The sequence below is a fragment of the Hemitrygon akajei genome, chromosome 10 (assembly GCF_048418815.1).
Source record: "Hemitrygon akajei chromosome 10, sHemAka1.3, whole genome shotgun sequence".
Lineage (NCBI taxonomy): Eukaryota > Metazoa > Chordata > Chondrichthyes > Myliobatiformes > Dasyatidae > Hemitrygon > Hemitrygon akajei.
Genome location: NC_133133.1, coordinates 143,725,634 through 143,745,185, shown reverse-complemented (window position 1 = coordinate 143,745,185; position 19,552 = coordinate 143,725,634). Strand labels below are relative to the sequence as shown.

The 19,552-nt window shown below is 42.7% G+C and overlaps 1 protein-coding gene across 8 annotated transcripts in view; it reads right to left on the bottom strand.

Moving 5' to 3' along the window:
- Positions 1-19,552, bottom strand: part of LOC140734758 (FYVE, RhoGEF and PH domain-containing protein 4-like) — a 258,362-nt gene that overhangs the window by 104,454 nt on the left and 134,356 nt on the right. Inside the window, exon 1 of one of the 8 annotated variants that reach the window (XM_073059204.1) lies at positions 17,687-17,758. The exons of 6 other annotated variants lie outside the window; for them this stretch is intronic. In XM_073059204.1, coding sequence (XP_072915305.1) covers positions 17,687-17,720 — 34 coding nt within the window. In that variant the 5' untranslated portion in view covers positions 17,721-17,758. Of the gene's footprint in view, positions 1-8,407; positions 8,523-17,686; positions 17,759-19,552 lie in introns of those variants that run through there. One more of the 8 variants, XM_073059209.1, reaches the window with a different exon arrangement.

Genomic DNA, 19,552 nt, shown 5'->3' with positions numbered 1-19,552 from the left:
GGAGCTCAGAAAAATAGAGGGCCATGGGTAACCGGAAGTAATTTCTATGGTAAGGACATGTTCGGCACAGCTTTGTGGGCCAAAGGGCCGGTATTGTGATGTTGGTTTTCTATGTTTCTATATTAGAAGTTGAAGGAATAAAAAATAAGTTACTTCGAACAGTCTAACAGGAGGGGGTCATCAATTCCCTGGCTATAGGTTGACTCATTATAGAGCCTAATGGTCGAAGGTAAGAATTACCTTATATAGCGTTCTTTGGAGCAGTGGAGTTGTCTTCGTACTTTGATAATAAATTTACTTTAAACTTTGGTACCCAATGCACCTTAATCCATAACCAGAACACATGGTTTTGTAAATGGCTTCCAACAGTTGAAGGCAGAAAATGCTGATTGAAATCATGCCCGTAACTATGCGAGAAGATGCTTGTTGTTTACAAATGCTGATGGGAGATATTCCAAATATTTGGTAAGCCTGCTGGTAGGGCAGGGAACAAGTAGCTGTATTTTCCTATTGCCTTTGGTCACCAGGATGGATGATAGGAAGGGAGAAGAAGTTGCCCATGCAGGGAGTCCAGGAAGCTCACCAATGAAATGATGATCACACCTTCACTTTCAAAATCTGGATAAGAATCAGAATTGGCTTTAATAGCACGGTCTCTGCCATGAAATTTGTTAACTTTGTGGCAGCGTTACAATGCAATAAATGACAAATATGGAAAAAAGTGAATGATAGTAGGCACATACTGTATGTGTATATTAAATAGTTAAATTAAGGTAAGTAGTGGAAAAACAGAAATCAAGTAAAGAGCAGTGCAGTAGTATTCATGAATTCAATGTCCATTTAGGAATTGGATGGCAGAGAAAGGGAGCGCTTCCTGAATTGTTGAGTGTGTGCCTTCAGGCTTCTGTATCTCCTTCCTGACGGTAACAATGAGAAGAGGGCATGTCCTGGGTGGTGGTGGTGGGGGTGGGTCCTTGATGATGGAAACAGCTTTTCTGAGGCACCATTCTTTGAAGATGTCTTGGATACTATGGAGGCTAATACAAATGAAGAAGCTGACTAATTTTACAGTTCTCTGCAGCTTATCATGATCCTGTGCAGTAGCAACCCCCCCCCCCCCATACCAGGCAGTGATGCAAGCAGTCAGAGTGATCTCCATGGTACATCTGTAGAAGTTTTTGAGTGTTACAGGTGACAACCCAAATCTCCTCAAACTCCTGATACAGCAAAAGTCACCATCAGTGAAGACACCATATTATACCTCGCCCAGATGGCATCATCAGCTTTGTACACCTCTTTAGATGACCTCTCCCTCATTCACCTTCCAAATATCAGCACCAATCATCCAACACACCTTGAGAAGTTGATGGGGAATGGGGAAATGGATGGCTCCTTGCAGAACTGTATGGTTTGTGGTGACTATTCCCTGACAGTGCTGCTAGGCTAAAGGTTTCCAGGATCTTGACCAGAACAAGAGGAGAACAAGTAAATGCATTTCCATTCGGGGATGGTTGGAGACATGGAGGCAAATTCGGCATTCTGAGAGTGCAGGCATGCCCTGTTAGAGAAACCTGTGAGTTGCAGACTTCACTTCTCATCAGTCTTCAACACACCTGTATGTCAGTGAAGATCCCAATAAGTTGTATAGGTGGGGAAGTGTCAACACCAAGCTACTACTGCTGCAAGCTTAGGGAAGTTACTATTGCTACAAGACATGCTTAGGGAAGTTAATACTGCTGCAAGATGAGCTTAGGGATGTCAGCACGGCTACATGGATGCTTAGGGAAGTTATCACTACTAGAAGACACGCTTAGGAAGACTGGCATCAAATCACCATTCCACGAGTACCACCATCAACAATTACACACTATCACCAGCTGGCACATTAGAGACCATTCATCATGGAAAGAGATCTTTCAGTACACTAAATCCATGGCAACCATCAATAGCCCATTTATAATAATCCTACATTAATTTCTTTCTAAATTATTTCCATATTCTCATCAGCTTCCTCTCAGATTCTACCACTCACCCACACAGGAGGCAATTTACTGTGAGCAATTAGCTTCCTGACCTTCACATCACTGGGATGATGGGGGGGGGGGGGGTAGAAACTGGAGCAACCCGTGGCTGCAGGGGGAACATATAAACTCTGCACTGTCAGCACCGAGGCCAGAATTGCACCTAGGCTTCTGAAGCATGAAGGCAGTGTCGCTGATAGTTACTCCACTGTGCTTCTCAAACACGCTGTTACAGCTCTGTGCGTCGGCCATATTAAAACTGAACAACTGTAATTTGCAATTAAGGTCATTTGTAAATCATCAACTGTCTTCAGAAACTAGCCACCCAGCCTAATTTCAGAGCCCATGTCTGTTAGACAAGAAAATGACTCATTTTACCCTACCTTAGCCTTGGTTCCCTGTACCACCGTACAACACCCTGCACTTCATTTACTCATGTCAGATACTGTTCTCCAGAGGGAGAAGGGAGATTGTGAGGAGAGAGGAGGTAGGAGTCTCTGCTACACTTGTACCCCTTCAGAGGTCAAATACAGAGCAGGATTGATGCCAGGATTGAAACGATTGGGTCTCTGACCTCCTACATTCTCACTTATTTCCTGATGCAGCAAGTGGACAAAGCTGCATCACATCATTACAAAATACTTGGATATAAATCATAGAAAGCTTTTGAAAAATATAGGCAATGAGCTTTATGACATTAATCTTGAATTGCTGAGGCAAGCTTCCCTCAGGGATTAGTCTTGTGAATACAGTACCACTATACTGACAGGAGCAAATAATAATAGAACTAGAAAGAATTACCAATACAGGAAATGCTGCCAATGCTGGAAATCCAAAGCAACACACGTAAAATACTGGAGGAAGTCAGCAGGTCTGGCTGTATCCTGAAGAAGGTTCTTGAGCCGAAACACTGATTTCTGGGAAGATGGCGATGCGTTCGATCGCAGTGGCTTCTACAGGGTCAGCTGAAGGGGTTATTGGCCTTTTTAAAACACATTTTTTTAACGATTGCTATCCTGCTGGACAGCACAAACACAAAGTACACTGCAGATGCTGGGGTCAAAGCAACACGTACAACAAGCTGGAGGAACTCAGCAGGTCGGGCAGCATCCGTGGAAATGAGCAGTCAACGTTTCGGGCCCAGACCCTTCATCAGGACTGAAGAGGGAGGGGGCAGGGGCCATATAAAGAAGGTGGGGGGAGGGTGGGAAGGAGAAGGCTGGTAGGTGCCAGGTGAAAAACCAATCGGGGAAAGATCAAGGGGTGGGGGAGGGGATAGGCAGGAAAGGTGAAGAAGGAATGTAAGGGGAAAGCACTATGTGTAGTAGAAGAAGGCAGAATCATGAGAGAGGTGATATGGATCTGGAGGAGGAGGCAGAGTGAAACTGGGATGGGGGAAGGGAGAGGGAGGGAATTACCAGAAGTTGGAGAATTCATCATTCATGCCAAGGGGCTGGAGACTACCCAGACGGTATATGAGATGTTGTTCCTCCAACCTGAGTTTGGCTTCATCATGGCAGTAGAGGCCATGATTGGCCATATCCGAATGGGAATGTGAAGCTGAGCTGAAGTGGGTGGCAACTGGGAGATCCTGTCTGTTGCGGCGGACGGAGCGGAGGTGCTTGACGAAGCGGTCCCCCAATCTGTGTCGGGTCTCGACGATGTAGAGGAGGCCACACTGGGAGCACCAGATGCAATAGATGACCTCAACAGACTCAGAAGTGAAGTGTTGTCTCACCTGGAAGGACAGTTTGGGGCCCTGAATGGTGGTAAGAGAGGAGGTGTAGGGACAGGTGTAGAACTTGTGCTTGCAGGGATAAGTGGGAGATCTGTGAGAAGGGACGTGTAGACCACAGAGCAAACGATCCCTGTAGAAAGCAGAGAGGGGTAGAGAGGGAAAGATGTGCTTAGTGGTGGGGTCCTGAAGGCGGCGGAAGTTGCGGAGGATAATATGCTGGATCCGGAGGCTGGTGAGGTGGTAGGTGAGGACAAGGGGAACTTGGTCCTTGGTGTGGTGACGGGAGGATGGGGTGAGGGCCGAAGTGAGGGAAATGGAGGAGATTCAGGTGAGGGCATCATTGATGACGGCAGAAGGGAAACCACAATCCTGAAAGAAAGAGGACATTTGAGATGTCCTGGAATGGAAAGCCTCATCCTGGGAGCAGATGCAGCGGAGACTGAGGAACTGGGAATAGGGAATAGCATTTTTGCATTTAGCAGGGTGGGAAGAGGTATAGTCGAGGTAGTTATGAGAGTCAGTGGGTTTATAGAAGACGTCAGTGGACAGTCTGTCTCCAGAGATGGAGACCGAGAGATCGAGTAAGGGGAGAGAAGTGTCCGAGATGGACCAAGTGAATTTGAGGGCTGGGTGGAAGTTAGAGGCACTGCTGCTTGCGACAGAGGCAGAGGGTGAAAGGCTGCATTCAGTCTAACAGCGAGTGATCATCCTCGTCACTTTTCTTGCGATCGCAAGACCCTATTGGACACTGTTAACATGGAACACTGCAAGTTCGATTCACTGATTTACTGGCAGACTTCAGTGTGGTCTCAGTGGTAGTGAGAACCGGTCCTCAAGGCGTGGTGTCGCCCATTTACAGCCGCCCAGGAGAGAGGCGGAGTCGGTGCTGTTCACCGGACACGATGGGTCACGGTGTGCAAGCTAGAGTCGGTGCTGCTCACCGGACACGATGGGTCACGGTGTGCAAGCTAGAGTCGGTGCTGCTCACCGGACACGATGGGTCACGGTGTGCAAGCTAGAGTCGGTGCTGCTCACCGGACACGATGGGTCACGGTGTGCAAGCTAGAGTCGGTGCTGTTCACCGGACACGATGGGTCACGGTGTGCAAGCTAGAGTCGGTGCTGCTCACCGGACACGATGGGTCACGGTGTGCAAGCTAGAGTCGGTGCTGCTCACCGGACACGATGGGTCACGGTGTGCAAGCTAGAGTCGGTGCTGTTCACCGGACACGATGGGTCACGGTGTGCAAGCTAGAGTCGGTGCTGTTCACCGGACACGATGGGTCACGGTGTGCAAGCTAGAGTCGGTGCTGTTCACCGGACACGATGGGTCACGGTGTGCAAACTAGAGTCGGTGCTGCTCGGAAGAAGACAACAGTGTTCAAATTCAGATTTCTGCAACATTCATGGACTCAGGGTCCTGGACTATATTTTTCTGTGTGACCATATTTTATGAATCTTGTATATGCTTGCTAGCTTAACGTGTGCCTTGTGTTGTGTGTGACTGTTGGTACTGTGTTTTGCACCTAAGGCCCAGGAGAAAAACTGTTTCGTTTGACCGACTTCATGGGCATTCATGTATGCTTGAATGACAATTAAACTTGAATTTGAACTTGACTGTTTGTTCTTTTGAATATATACTGCCTGACTTGCTGAGTTCCTCCAACATTTTGTGTGTATTGCTTAGAAAGAATTATTGCCTGAGGAAAAATAATTTCTAGCACTTTTGTCAATAATTCCATCCTGACCTACTTCTAGCAGAAAGATTTGCTTAGTATTACAATAATGTTCTCTGTTCTTTGTCAACTGCCTGAACAGCCTAGAAAGTCTTGTTCTTTTCATATTTCTGCAAATGCCCTCGCTCCAGCATGAAAATGGTGCTAAAAGTGTTGAGACTGATTCAATTTTACATTGGTTATAGTACAGGGAGGTTTTGATTTTATGCTCAAGCAGATCTCCAACTCAAAAGAGCTGCACTTTGGGGCTGCATTTTTCAGAGAAGACCACAAAATGAGGACCACTAATGCCTTTTCAAATTTGCGTCAAAATGAAATCCTATGGTGCTATTTGAGAAAGAACAGGGAAAAATCTCCTGCTACCCAGAAAAACACTTAATCTTCAACTAATACATGGAACACATTATCAGACCATTAACTAGATTGTTGTGCTCAAATTATGGTGCTCATGGTCCCTACATTACAACTAAGAAAACACTTAGAAAGTTCTTCAGAAACGTTATCATGTTGTGAAAGATGTTCCATAGGCATGGCTTCTAACTCTTATGCAGTTCTTTTCACCTTGCCTTAATTATTTTGTCTTCAGTGAAGTAGGAAATAAAATTCTGAATGTGAGTAAAGCAAGTCTTCCATTCTCTTCCACCCAGTCTTTTTTTAAATCCAGTTTTGTTTTAGCTAAGCTCTGTGGAAGTCCTCCACTGTGCAAATTCCACAGCAGATTTATCCACAACTATTTTATATTTAGGGCTTGCAGCTTGAAACACTGGAGCAACGTAACAAAACTTCTGTGTAACATGAAAAGCAATACAAATTTAAAAGATCATTTGCAAAAGTTAATCATGGACTTAATATGAGCCTTCTGAAGTCTGTTTCAGAGTCTACTCATGTCTGATGTGCTGAAGTAGAGAGGAACCTGAACATAAGAAATGGTATCAAATGGCACGTACAACACACTGGATGCCACTGATTTGATGTTGGTCAAAACTCCTGTGGACCACAAACAATATGGAGCACTCTATTGTTACTTAAACGAGACCTGACTGAGTTACTGCTGTTTTGCAGAAACTCGCTTAAAATTCCACAGAAGCCAGCTCAAATCCCACAATTGGAAATGTAGAATTTAAATTCAATCAGAAACCATTCACAATGGTTGCCACAAAGTTATCAGATTCTTTTTAGAACTGCTCAGGGGAGAAAATCTGTCTTCCCATATTTGACTCCGGACCCACCAATTAAGTAAACTAGCAGAGCAATTCATTTCAAGACAGTTAAGGGTGTGCAATAAGAGCTGGTAATGACGCCAGAATCTGAAAATAATGATTAAACCTTTCATTTCAATTCATAAAGCTACTGTTTTTTTCTTAATGCACTTGTGTTAATTTCCTCTATTGCTATTAAGTTCCATATAATTCATAAAGTTTCTTATAGATCCTCCCCAGCTTAAAAACCTTTGACATATGCACAACCTGTATATATAGATGAATGTTCGGAAGACCAGCAGGATGGATTTGCAGGCTGCTGTGGGCTGCAGGTGGGTACTTAGGGCACAGCAGAGAAATCCAAGTTCCTTGAGTTAATCCCCTGGTTTAACCACAACTATACTATGTTTTAATATAAATATGTTGATGGGAAGCTACATTTTCAATTTGCAAACTGTTCAGGTCACAGCAGTTCACAGGAACCTGTCATAACCTGGGAAGGACCTATACTGTATCTCACTTCTTCCTTTCTGATTATGTTTTGAATGGCTACATTCAGTTCCCACTCCTATTCTTCATGTAGCCTTGTTACAATTGTTCCTCCTGTTCCAGTGCCAGAACAAATTACTACCGCACAGTGGTTGATGTTAAGGCTTTCCTTTGACGAAGGTTTGCTGCTTTGCTGCTAATACATTCATTCATGTGTGCCTGGTGCCATTTCCCCCAGTCGCCCTACAAATGCACTCGCACATCATGGATGTAATTTTGGAGCTCCGAGTCCAAAACGACAGAGTATCAACAATCCCAATTTCTCACTGAAACTCTATGTGACTGGAAAACTCAATGGATCATCTCTTCTCAGACTTCTTATCAGTACAAATCCGTGCCAATAGATTCTCCTGCCTGGAAATTTGATACTGTTGGGCTGCTTTTTATATTTCAGAAATCTGTCATTCATTATCAATTTTCCGTTGAATACATCTTGGTAACAATCATTCACTGGAGAGAATTCACCACTGCAAAATTGGACTGGGCACTCCTGGTCAAGATTCTCATGAGTGAACCTGACATTTTTGCAGCACCAGACACACATCTAACAACATCCATCCTAATGCACATCTCAACCCACTGCGCTCTGTACAAAAAAAGCTGACAACGGGGTCACAGAGTTCTGTTGAAGGGTCTCCAACCAGAAGCATTGGCTGTTTCTCTGCCTGACCCTTGTGTATTTACAACATCTTCTGCTGTTATTTTAAAACTCAAACTGCATTACTTTCCTCGTAAGGATACCGCACAAAGGCTCACTCTGTGGACATCATTACTCTTCACAAGACAGTTAACATTCACAAGAAGCACTTAACACACACTCCAAAGTTCTTAGTTCTTGCTCAAGTCGCCAAGAGAATGTAACCAAGAGGAAATTACCGGTAATGTCATATCCATCACAATAATCATCGTACAAATAGCATGTGAAAGACTAAATGTGCCAGGCAAATCTGGAGGGTGAATGAACCTATTCCCACATCCCCCCAACACCCTCAGCCACCCTCAACAACACTACAGCCTGCAAGCTACTTCATCTGCAGGGCAAAGGATTCGCTGTAAACCTTCAAACTATTAGCTTAACTGTGTAACACCCATGAGTGAAGCCCCAAGACAGCCAATATTAAAGTTACTCTAAAATAAATCCCTCAAGGCAATCAAAAACATTTACCTTTTATACAATCAGCACCAACTTTGTGAGTTTCACTGAATATTCATGGTATCCAGTCCAACTTCCAAGTTATAATCTACTGACAATGTAAGTATCAGTTGTCACCAAGATCAACTTCCTATTTTTCTTTCTCCCAATGACACAACATATTCAGGAAACACTGCAAACTTTTGGTGTTAACTGCAGTAAAATTTGGCAAGGGACTAGCAAGCTACGTGCAACATAATTATGGCTGTGCATCAAGTTCCTTATTCTATCAGTGCTGTTTTGCAGCATAGTAACTTCCCTTTCTTTAAATGTCATTTTGCTAAAATATTGTAATATTGTAATGGAAGGTCTCAAGCAGAAAATGCATCCGATCTCCTGATCACTTGCAAATGGCTGATATTCTTAGCAGTCTTTTTTTGCATTATCAGGATGCCTATTGGTTAAAAATAATCTCTTCCACACCCTTGTAACACCCGTAAATGAAGCTCTACAGAGAGATTCTGTATAGAGGAATTTATAGGCCCAATGCACACCAGGGCAGCATCTAGGCAACGGGTTCATTAATTTGTACTCTTGGCCTTTCTAATGGCAAGCCTGGCAGTAACAGTGTGCTTTGTGCATGCGCAGTGTGTACTGTGACTGCAGTCAGCCAACATTGTCTGGGTACTGCTGGCTGCCAAAAAGTGCTGGAGGTGGTGGGTGCAAAACTATGATGACCAGGCAGGAGAGCCCATGATTGGGCATAAAACTGAATGTGGTCTCAGGCTCAAAAGAGCCACGTGGCTTACTTCTGCTCCTCCGTTTTAATCGTCTTAAACTCAGCTTGTTGTACTTCTGGTGAGGATACACTGCTGGCGGAAGGAGGTGCATATTAACAAGAAAGGCTACATTAGGGGAGGCTCAACTTAAACGTCTGTTTAACATGTACTTTCTCAGTGAGAAGTACTGTATGTGAATCTGGTGTGAATGAGGAAAACAATATAAGTAACAAACATACAAAATAACTCAAAATTTAGCAAAGAATCCATACAGAGAAATGTAATTTGGTTTGTGATTTGGGTATATCAGGGCTACCAACAGCAACAGTTTCAAGTAACTCAGAAAACGTGTAGCTTGGGTGGTTGATGGTTGGGTTGAGTTGTTCTCTGACCTTGGCAATCCATTTACAAACGTTTCGTCACCATATGAGGAGATAGAATGAGAATGATGATGATGTCTCCTTGTATTGTGACGGAACATTTGTAAATGGGTCGCCAAGATCAGAGAACAACTCAACCCAACCAGCTTCAGTTTCATTCTACACTGGTCCCCCCTCCACCATCACCACCTATGGGCCCCCTTCTCCCATTTGACCTTACCAGTGTTCATGATGTACATCTCCCCCTCCCATCTCCCTTCACCATTTCAACTTCCTGGTCAATACTTCCATCTTACTGAAAGCCATTCCCCTTCATAGGGCACCTTTGTATCTAACTGCAGGAGCTGAAACACTTTAAATCCGCTTTTGCCATCATCTAGTGGCACAAAAATGTCTTCCACACAAAGCAGCAATTTACTTGTACTTTCTGCAGATTAGCATGCTGAATCCAGTGCTCACAATGTTAAACCAAAGACTGATTACTTGACCACTTTTGGAATACCTTTGTTCAGTCTACAAGGGTGATCCCCTGAACTTCCAGTTGCTCATCACTTTCATTCTCCTTGCACACTCCTACTTTGACCTTTTCTGTCTCTAACCTCCTGAACTTTTCTGACAAAGGTCAACGAAACGTCAAGAAACAGTCTCACACCTTTCAGAAGGTAGAATGCAGTATTCAGGATGTAATGCCAAATTCATCAGTTTCAGATGTTCAGCTATTCCATTCTTGTAGCTCACATTTCCAACATACAATTCGTTAAAAAGCTTCCTGAATTTCATTCATCATTGCCCACTTACAACCTTTACTGTCATAACTTATGTTATTCAAGAGACCACCAAATTTCAGCTGGTTCCATCACCATTTACAAAATATGATAAATAGGTAATAAATATTGAGAACGTGAGCTGTAGAGTCCTTCAAAGTGAATCCATAGTCGTGGAAACAGTTTGGTATTGGAGTAAGTGAAGTTATGCATTTTGGTTCAGGAACCTGATGGCGAGGGACCTGAGGCTCCTGTCCCTCCTTCCTGATGGCAGCAGTGAGACGAGTGTATGGCCTGGGTGGTGGGGGTCCCTGATGATGAATGGTTCCTTCTTGTGGCAGTGGTCCTTGTAGATGTGCTCAACAGTGGGAGGGGCTTGGACTGCAATGGACTGGGCTGTATCTGCTACTTTTCATTTCAAAGGCATAGTCGTTTCCATACCAGACAGTGCTAGAGCAGACAGAGAGTATACATTTCCCATATGTTAATACCCGAGGGCATACACTGAAGGTGTATTCAAGGAGGATATGAGGGATAAGCTTTTTACTCAAAGTGGTGAATATCTGGAATGGTGTCTGGTATGGTGGAAGAGGCAACTACATTAGAAACTTTTAAGAGATGTTTGGATAGGCACATGGGTGCAAGGAAGATGAAGGGATATCAGAATCAGGTTTAATATCACCAGCGTATGTTGAGAAATTTGTTAACTTTGCAGCAGCAGCACAATGATAAATATAGAAAAAAACTGAAACGCAGCAAGTACACAAATGTGTATTAAAATAGTTGAGATAAGTGGTGCAAAAACAGATAAATATTTTAAAAAGTAGTGAGGTAGTGTTCATGGGTTCTAGGCCCATTTAGAAATTGGATGGCAGAGGGGAAGAAGCTGTTCCTGAAACGTTGACTGTGTGCCTTCAGGTTTCTGTACCTCCTTCCTGGTGGTGACAATGCGAAGAAACATTGCGTAGGTAGGAAGGATTAGTACTTGGGTGTACTTGATTTGCTTTTTAGCTGGCTCAGCACAGCACCGTGGGCTAAATGGCCTGTTTTTGTGTTGTCCTAAGATGCAACCAGTCAGCATCCTCGCCACAAGTATCTGCTAAAGCTTGTCACAGTTTTAGATGACATGCCAAATCGTCTCAAACTTCTAAGAAAATATAGGTGTTGCCGTGCCTTTTTTGTAATGGCACTTGTGTACCGGACCCAGGACAAATCCTCTGAAATGATAATGCTGAGGAATTTAAAGTTGCTGACCCTCTCTACTTCTGATGCCTGATGAGGACTGGCTTATGGACCTCCAGTGTCCTCGTCCTGTAGTCAATAATCAGCTCTGTGGTTTTGCTGATGTTGAGTGAGAGGTTGTTGCTGGAGCATCACTCAGATAGGATTTCAATCCCCCTCCTATATGCTGATTTGTCACCACCCTTAATTTGGCCAACATTAGTGTCATCAGCAAACTTAAATATGGCACGGAGCTGTACTTGGCCCCACAGTCATAAATATAAAGTGAGCAGAGAACACGGCCTTATGGTGCACCTCTGCTGACGATGATTGTGGAGGAGATTTTGTTGTCAATCTGAACTGACTGGGATCTGTAAGTAGAGAAATCGAGGACACAAGGAGGCATTGAGTCCTAAGTCTTGGAGCTTATTGATTAGTTCTGAGGAGACGATAGTTTTGAATTCAGAGCTATAATCAATAAAGTGTATCGTGATGTATGCATCTTCACTGTCCAGATGGTTAAGGGTTGAATGAAGAGTCAATGAAATAGTATCCACTGTTGACCTATTGTGACATCAGGCAAATTAGAATGGATCCAAGTCACTTCTCACACAGGAATTGACACGTTTCATCACCGATCTTTCAAAACACTTCTTCACAATGGATGTGCTGTTCTGGATGGTAGTCATTGAGGAGGGTCACCATGTTCTTTGTGGGCACTGGCATAATTGAAGCCTGCTCGAAGCAGGTGGGTACCTCAGACTGTCGAAGAGGAAGTTAAGTACATCTGTAAACACTTCAGCCAGTTGATCAGCACAGGTGTTCAAGTACTCATTCACCAACACCCTCAGATTTTGTGACAGGAACCATATTAAGAGTGTCGGCACAAAGCACATTCTAGATTAAATTGAAGGGAAACTACTGGCATCTCCACTTATGAGGATTTACTGTTCACAGGTTTCACTACACCTTAACCTCTTTGAAGTATTCACTACATATGGCAATGAAGAATATGAACATACAACATAGAAATCTTCAGCACATTACGGTCCACAATGTTGTGCCGATCACTAGAAACTGCCTAGAGTTTCCCTACCGCATAGCCCTCTGTCTTTCTAAGCTCCATGTACCTTAAAAGACCCTATTGCATCAGCCACTACCACTGTCACTAGCAGTGCATTCCACACACCACTCTCTGTGTGAAACCCCCTATCCCTACTTCCAAGCATATTGGAACTATGCCCACTTGTGTTAGCCGTCTCAGCACTGGGAAAAAGCCTCTGGCTATTCACACGATCAATGCCTCTTAGTATCTTATACACCTTTATCAGGTCACCATCCATCTTCCGTTGCTCCAAGGAGAAAAGGCTGAGTTCACTCAACCTATTCTCATAAGGCATGCTACCCAATCCAGGCAACGTCCTTGTAAATCTCCTCTGCAAACTCTCTATATCATATATGTCAAACTCAAGGCCCGCGGGCCAAATCCGGCCCGCGGTGGAATTATCTTTGGCCCGCGAGATAATATCTAATTACTATTAAAGCTGGCCCCAGTAATCGAAGCGCCTATGGCGTATGATATGGCTAATGCTGAGTTTATTCAGGTACCAGGTTTTCAGGGTTTTTAGTGTTTATTCGGCAGTCTTGCTCGGCAGTCTTCTTCATAAGAAACGGAATTTGTAAAGTGAAACACTTTGTAGTTATAGCAGAGACTGAGACACATGAGAGCAGGCTGAAAAAACGGAGGCAACGAAAGCTGCATTCGCACGCGTCCGACTGATCTGGCCCGCATGAAGCTGCATTTTGCTCAATCCGGCCCATGACCTAAAATGAGTTTGACACCCCTGCTCTATATTATTCACATCCACATCCTTCCTGTAGTGAGGTGACCAGAACTATACTCCATGTGAGTCTAAGGTCTTGTACTGCTGTAACTTTACCTCATGGCTCTCGAACTCAGTCCCATGGCTGATGAAGGCCAATACACCATACGCCTTCTTAACAACAACGTCAACCTGTGCAGCAACTTTGAGTGTCCTATGGACACAGACCCCAAGATCTCTTTGATCCTCATCACAGCCAGAGTCTTACCATTAATATTATATTCTGTCTTCAAATTTGACCTACTGAAATGAACCACTTCACACTTATCAGGGTTGATCTCCATCTGCCACTTTTCAGCCTAGTTCTGCATCCTATCAATGTCCTGCTGCAATCTCTGACAGCCCTCCAGACTAGCCACAACATCCCCAACCTTTGCGTCATCAGCAAACTTACTAACCTATCCTTCTACCTCCTCATCCAGGTTACTTATAAATATCACAAAGAGGAGGGGTCTCAGAACAGATCCCTGCGGAACATGTGGCACATACTTTTTACATACACATTAGATGCACAGGAAATGTTAAAGCAGATTTTTTTAGTCTGCTATATTGTTGAAGAGAAACCTTGTTCATGATGCAATGAATCTGATGAAGAGCCACACTGTGCTCAAACTTATCTCTAAGAACCATTTTCCAGTTCAAAAAGCAACAGAAAGTTCACTGAGCTGTGAACTTTATCAATGAATGAAAATCTAGGCCAACGAGTGCTTTGTACATGACCTGTTTCCACTGGCTGAAGAAAATTGATGGAGAAGTACTGCTGGTCCCTGCCCTGGGCTGTACCTGCCCAGTCAGTGGGAGAGCAGTAGTTCATGCCAGACTGCTATATACAGTAACAAAGAACTTCATTAGAATCAGATAGTTTTCATTCTCTTTTCTGAGAAAAGTGTCTCACCTTCTGATACTATTTCAGCAGTGGAGTGTGGAAATTAATGAACCGAATCAGATTGCAAAATACTTAGAACTGCACAAACCTTGTATCTCTATTTAACTGATAGATTAATTTAGATAGTTTTACTCAATGTAATCATCTTGTAGAATGTTGGGCAGAGACTGTATGCCAGTGTCAAGTTTTGTAATTAACTGCACAACATCCAGAAGTTCATTTAAAATTTACAATGCTTTGTTGAAGTGAAAATAGGCCCGCTTCCCCAAATAAAACATAACACCAACCTCTCACTCAATGTCAGCAAAACCAAAGAACTGATTCTTGATTACAGAAGGAAGAAGCTAGAGGTTCATGAGCCAGTCCTCATTAGGGAAACAGAGTTGGAGAGGGTCAGTAGCTTTAAATTCCTTGGAATTAACAAATGAGATGATCTGTCCTGGGACCAGGCACCTCTACTTCCTTAGAAGTTCACGTGGATTTGGCATGTCACCAAAATCTTTGACAAACCTCTACAGATGCACTGTGGAGAGTATCCAAATTGGTTGGATCATGGTATGGCATGGGAACACCGATGCCCAAGAATGAAAAAGGCTTTAGAAAGTTGTGGATTTAGCCTAGTCTATCATAGGCAAAGTCTTCCCCACCATTAAATACATTCACATGGAGCACAGCCACAAGAAAGCAGCATCTATTAAATGTCCCCACCATCTTTGCCATGTCATCTTCTCGCTACCACCATCAAGTAGGAGGTACAGGACCCTTAGGAATAGATATTACTCTCCAACCATTAGGCTCCTGAACCAGCACAGATAACTTCTTTCAATACTACTCAGAATGAATTCTACGACTTACAGACTTACTTTCAGTGATTCTTTACAATTCACGTTCTCAGTGTTATTGTTACTTGACACCGTGTCTTCTTCTATACACTGGTTGTCTGCCAGCGTCTGTGTGTAGTTTTTTTTTTTTACAAAATTATACTGTTTTTCTGTTTTCCACTAAATGCCTGGATAAGAAATATAAATCTCAGGGGAGTATATGGCAACATATGCATACATACTTCGATTATAAATTTACTTTGATATTTGAGTACCGTATATTATATTTACAGCCACTGAGGTTGCACAGTAAGATGTGGTACTATAGCAGATCTACAACTGCACCTAGAATAGATTTCCAGATGAATTTTTACAATTTTTCCTTTATTGCATATTTGGATTTGTATGTTTGAATTCTCAACTCACTAAATTGGCCCATCAATGATTATCCTGAAAAGCATTTTAAAGAGCTTATGTTGCACACATTGGAATCTTCAGTGTAAAGGCTGCTGTCAAAATTTTGGTCAACACAATAATGATAAAATATTTGGGGGGAAGGTTCTGCCCACAGTGTAGAACCATAATACCCAAGATACCATTATGATCTTGAAATTGTTCTACAACCAGTCCAATGCATCCATCCATGTGGAAAAGGAGTAACCACAATTTCACTGCTTCTATCAGCAGGACTCAACAATTACTCCAATTTAAAACATACAGGTGCTCGTACGACAGTGAAAGGTACTGTTAAAAAATTAACATGGATCTTTGCTATCTAGCCACTACAGTTCTGCGTGAGGTCAATAGCACCAAACAATAAATAGTATATTTGATTGTTTCTAGTGGAGGGGTAGAGGGATGTGCACCTTTATTAAAAAGTGCCTTGAAGAAACAAGTATTTTAAGGTTCTAACAGATCTATAGTGTATCATAAATTAGCTAACTTTTTGTTTAACACACCACACTCTACCAGGGGTTTTACTCTGACATAGTGATAATACATTCCTGTCTTCACGCACAGTTCAGCTTGGTACAGCTGAACAAAGAGGGGTGAAAAGAAAGACAGTAATTGAAGCAAGTGGTAACATTTTGGGAAAAAAATAACAGTAATTTTGACTGGCGTGTAAGTCCAATATCAGTGAGTAAAACTCAGCAAACCTGTAGCTTGAGAAAAATTTATAACTGAAATGTACATGCATGTCAAATGATCATGTACCAGATGACATTTAAGTACCATGTGATAAAAACATTTATTCATGATGCCAAGAGCATCATTAAAGCAGTGACTCAAGGCAAGGGGATGCAAACTCTTTGCCTTTGGACTGTGGGAGGAAACCCAAGCACCTGGAGGAAACACACGCACAGGGGAAGAAGGTACAAGCTTCCTTACAGAGGACACTGGAATTGAACTCTGAACTCTGACACCTTGACCTGTAACAGGATTACACTAACTGCTACCCCTTCTCATCTGCCTTCCTAAAGGACCAAAAGTGCACTAGGTAAGGGCCTAGGGATTTATCCTCCATAATGCACTGATATCTCCTCCATGCTTAAAGGATGGAATCAACATCTGATCAGAATGCTTGTGGAAATACTGAGGAACCTGCATAAATATAACAATGTATGAATTTTTGGACTGACCAGGTGCATCACTACAGTCTTTTCAGATTTTGTATTTTCCAACAGGTCCTAAATCCCACTCAAACAAATTTTTATCTGAGTACACAATAACTTAGATACGTTTTAATTTGAACCAAAATATTCAGTCTATTTCCTCTACTGGATAAGTTTCAGCTACGGTTCTTTGGCTCCATGAGGTTCAAGACAAGGAGAGGTTGAGTAATGTTAAAGTGATCAAATACACTGATTTTCCCGGGCTTTGTGGGTAGGAGGGAGTAGCTGGGAAGAAACTTTTTGGGGGTTGGGCTGCAGAGTAGGGGAGAGAAATGGCCAACAGGTACAATTTTCCCTTCTGAGTGGCCTCTTTTCCCATAAAGCTTAGCGTATTTTCCTGGGCCCTCCAGTACTCTGTGGTCCCAAACCAGAGATCACAATTTTGGCTTTTATTTTTTTGTATGTAACCTGGTGTCCAGCTACTTGATCGATGCCAAGTCTGGAAATGTGTAGCTGGGAAACCCCTCTTCTATTTTGTGACATATCTGGTAGGGCTGGAAGCAACTGTGAGTCAGCTGCCTGCATTCCATGTAAAAATCATGTGGTCTTGAGGAAATTTGAAGTGATTATTTTGCACATTGAAAGCTGCAATTCAACTTTCTTATAAGCACAGCCCTCAGGAGATAAGTGTTGACCAAGGTATTCTAAAAATAGCACAAACATAAATACACATTCCCAAATTACTTAAAAACTTACAAGAGTTGAAACTACAACTATCAAAATTAATGGCTAGACCAGACCAAAAAGTTCAAACTTAAATCATATAAAACAGCATTTTCCAAATTAAGCAATAAACTTCAAAAAGAATACGTGCTTCTGGATTAGAGCAATGCTAATGATGCACAGATAATGGTAGAAAAAAAAGGGCATTCTTAAATTTACTGAATATTTAAAGACCATCATACCTTTAATTGCCAAATATTGTCTAAAACAAAGCATTCACTGCTGTATTTTTCACTCAAGCTCCAAGTGCTGAGTTAAAGGAAGTTTCAGATGTTTTTAGCAATAATGCACCACTTCCTTTACGATAAGTTCAACACACAATGTGAAAAGAACAGACGCTTGTGGTGTAGAGAGGGGCAGTCCATTGTGTTCCCTATTTCTCCTTATTTCCCAATGCAAAGTGGATATTATTCAATAAGCCACTCCTTAATTTAACACCATAAACATGCATCACACATCATGATGGAAAGTGCAGAAGATCTGATAGGATCTTTTAAGAGACTCTTGGATAGGTACATGGGGGTTTAGAAAAACAGAGAGCTATGGGTAACCCTACGTAATTTCTAAAGTAAGTATTATGTTTAGCACAGCATTGTGGGCCAAAGAGCCTGTACTGTGCTGTAGGTTTTCTATGTTCTATCAAGTATGAATGTCCATGAAAGGCCAAAGAACCCTGGAGTCAATCACTGACAACTGGAAAAGATCAGTGAGTGCTGCTGGGAGCTTGCGTGTAGCAGTAAGGAGAGAATAAAAGGACAGAGCACAGTGGTTTACTCATATGGATGTCTCTAGTTCAAGGAGGGTGGGCAATGTCGGGTTGTAGGATGTCAGGAAATCACAAGAGACGCAGAAACATCTGAGACAGTAGTTTGCTTCTTGGTAGGATGGAGGGCAAGGTGTGAACGAGTTCAGGGTCAGAAGTCTGTACAAAAGATACGCCTGGGGGAGGGTGGGGTAACTATTCCTGCCCCACCTGGCCTACAGGCAGTGTTCGAAGAGGCACCTAACCAGTCAATCCAGCTTTTCCTACCCCTCTCCTACGGCTGGGAAACTTTGGAATACATTAAACAGATGATCCCACGCACAAGAGGAAAATCAGAATCTGGTTGAATATCACTGGAATATGTCGTGAAATGTCTTACCTTGTGGCAGCAGCAGATTGGAATACATCGTAATACAAACCACAAATATACAGTGGCTTGCAAAGGTTTGGGCACCCCGGTCAACATTTCTGTTACTGTGAATAGCTAAGTGAGCAGAAGATGAACTGATCTCCAAAAGTCATTAAGTTAAAGATGAAACATTCTTTTCAACATTTTAAGCAAGATTAGTGTATTATTTTTGTTTTATACAATTTTAGAGTGAAAAAAGGAAAGGAGCACCATGCAAAAGTTTGGGCACCCCAAGAGATTTGAGCTCTCAGATAACTTTTGCCAAGGTCTCAGACCTTAATTAGCTTGTTAGGGCTATGGCTTGTTCACAGTCATTGTTAGGAAAGGCCAGGTGATGCAAATTTCAAAGCTTTATAAATACCCTGACTCCACAAACCTGTCCCAACAATCAGCAGCCATGGGCTCCTCTAAGCAGCTGCCTAGCACTCTGAAAATTAAAATAAATGATGCACACAAAGCAAGAGAAGGCTATAAGAAGATGGCAAAGAGTTTTCAGGTAGCCATTTCCTCAGTTTGTAATGTAATTAAGAAATGGCAGTTAACAGGAACGGTGGAGATCAAATTGAGGTCTGGAGGACCAAGAAAACTTTCTGAGAGAACTGCTGGTAGGATTGCTAGAAAAGCAAATCAAAACCCTCGTTTGACTGCAGAAGACCTTCAGAAAGATTTAGCAGACTCTGGAGTGGTGGTGCACTGTTCTACTGTGCAGCGACACCTGCACAAATATGACCCTCATGGAAGAGTCATCAGAAGAAAACCGTTCCTGCGTCCTCACCACAAATTTCAGTGTCAGAAACTTGCAAAGGAACATCTAAACAAGCCTAATGCATTTTAGAAACAAGTCCTGTGGACTGATGAAGTTAAAATAGAACTCCT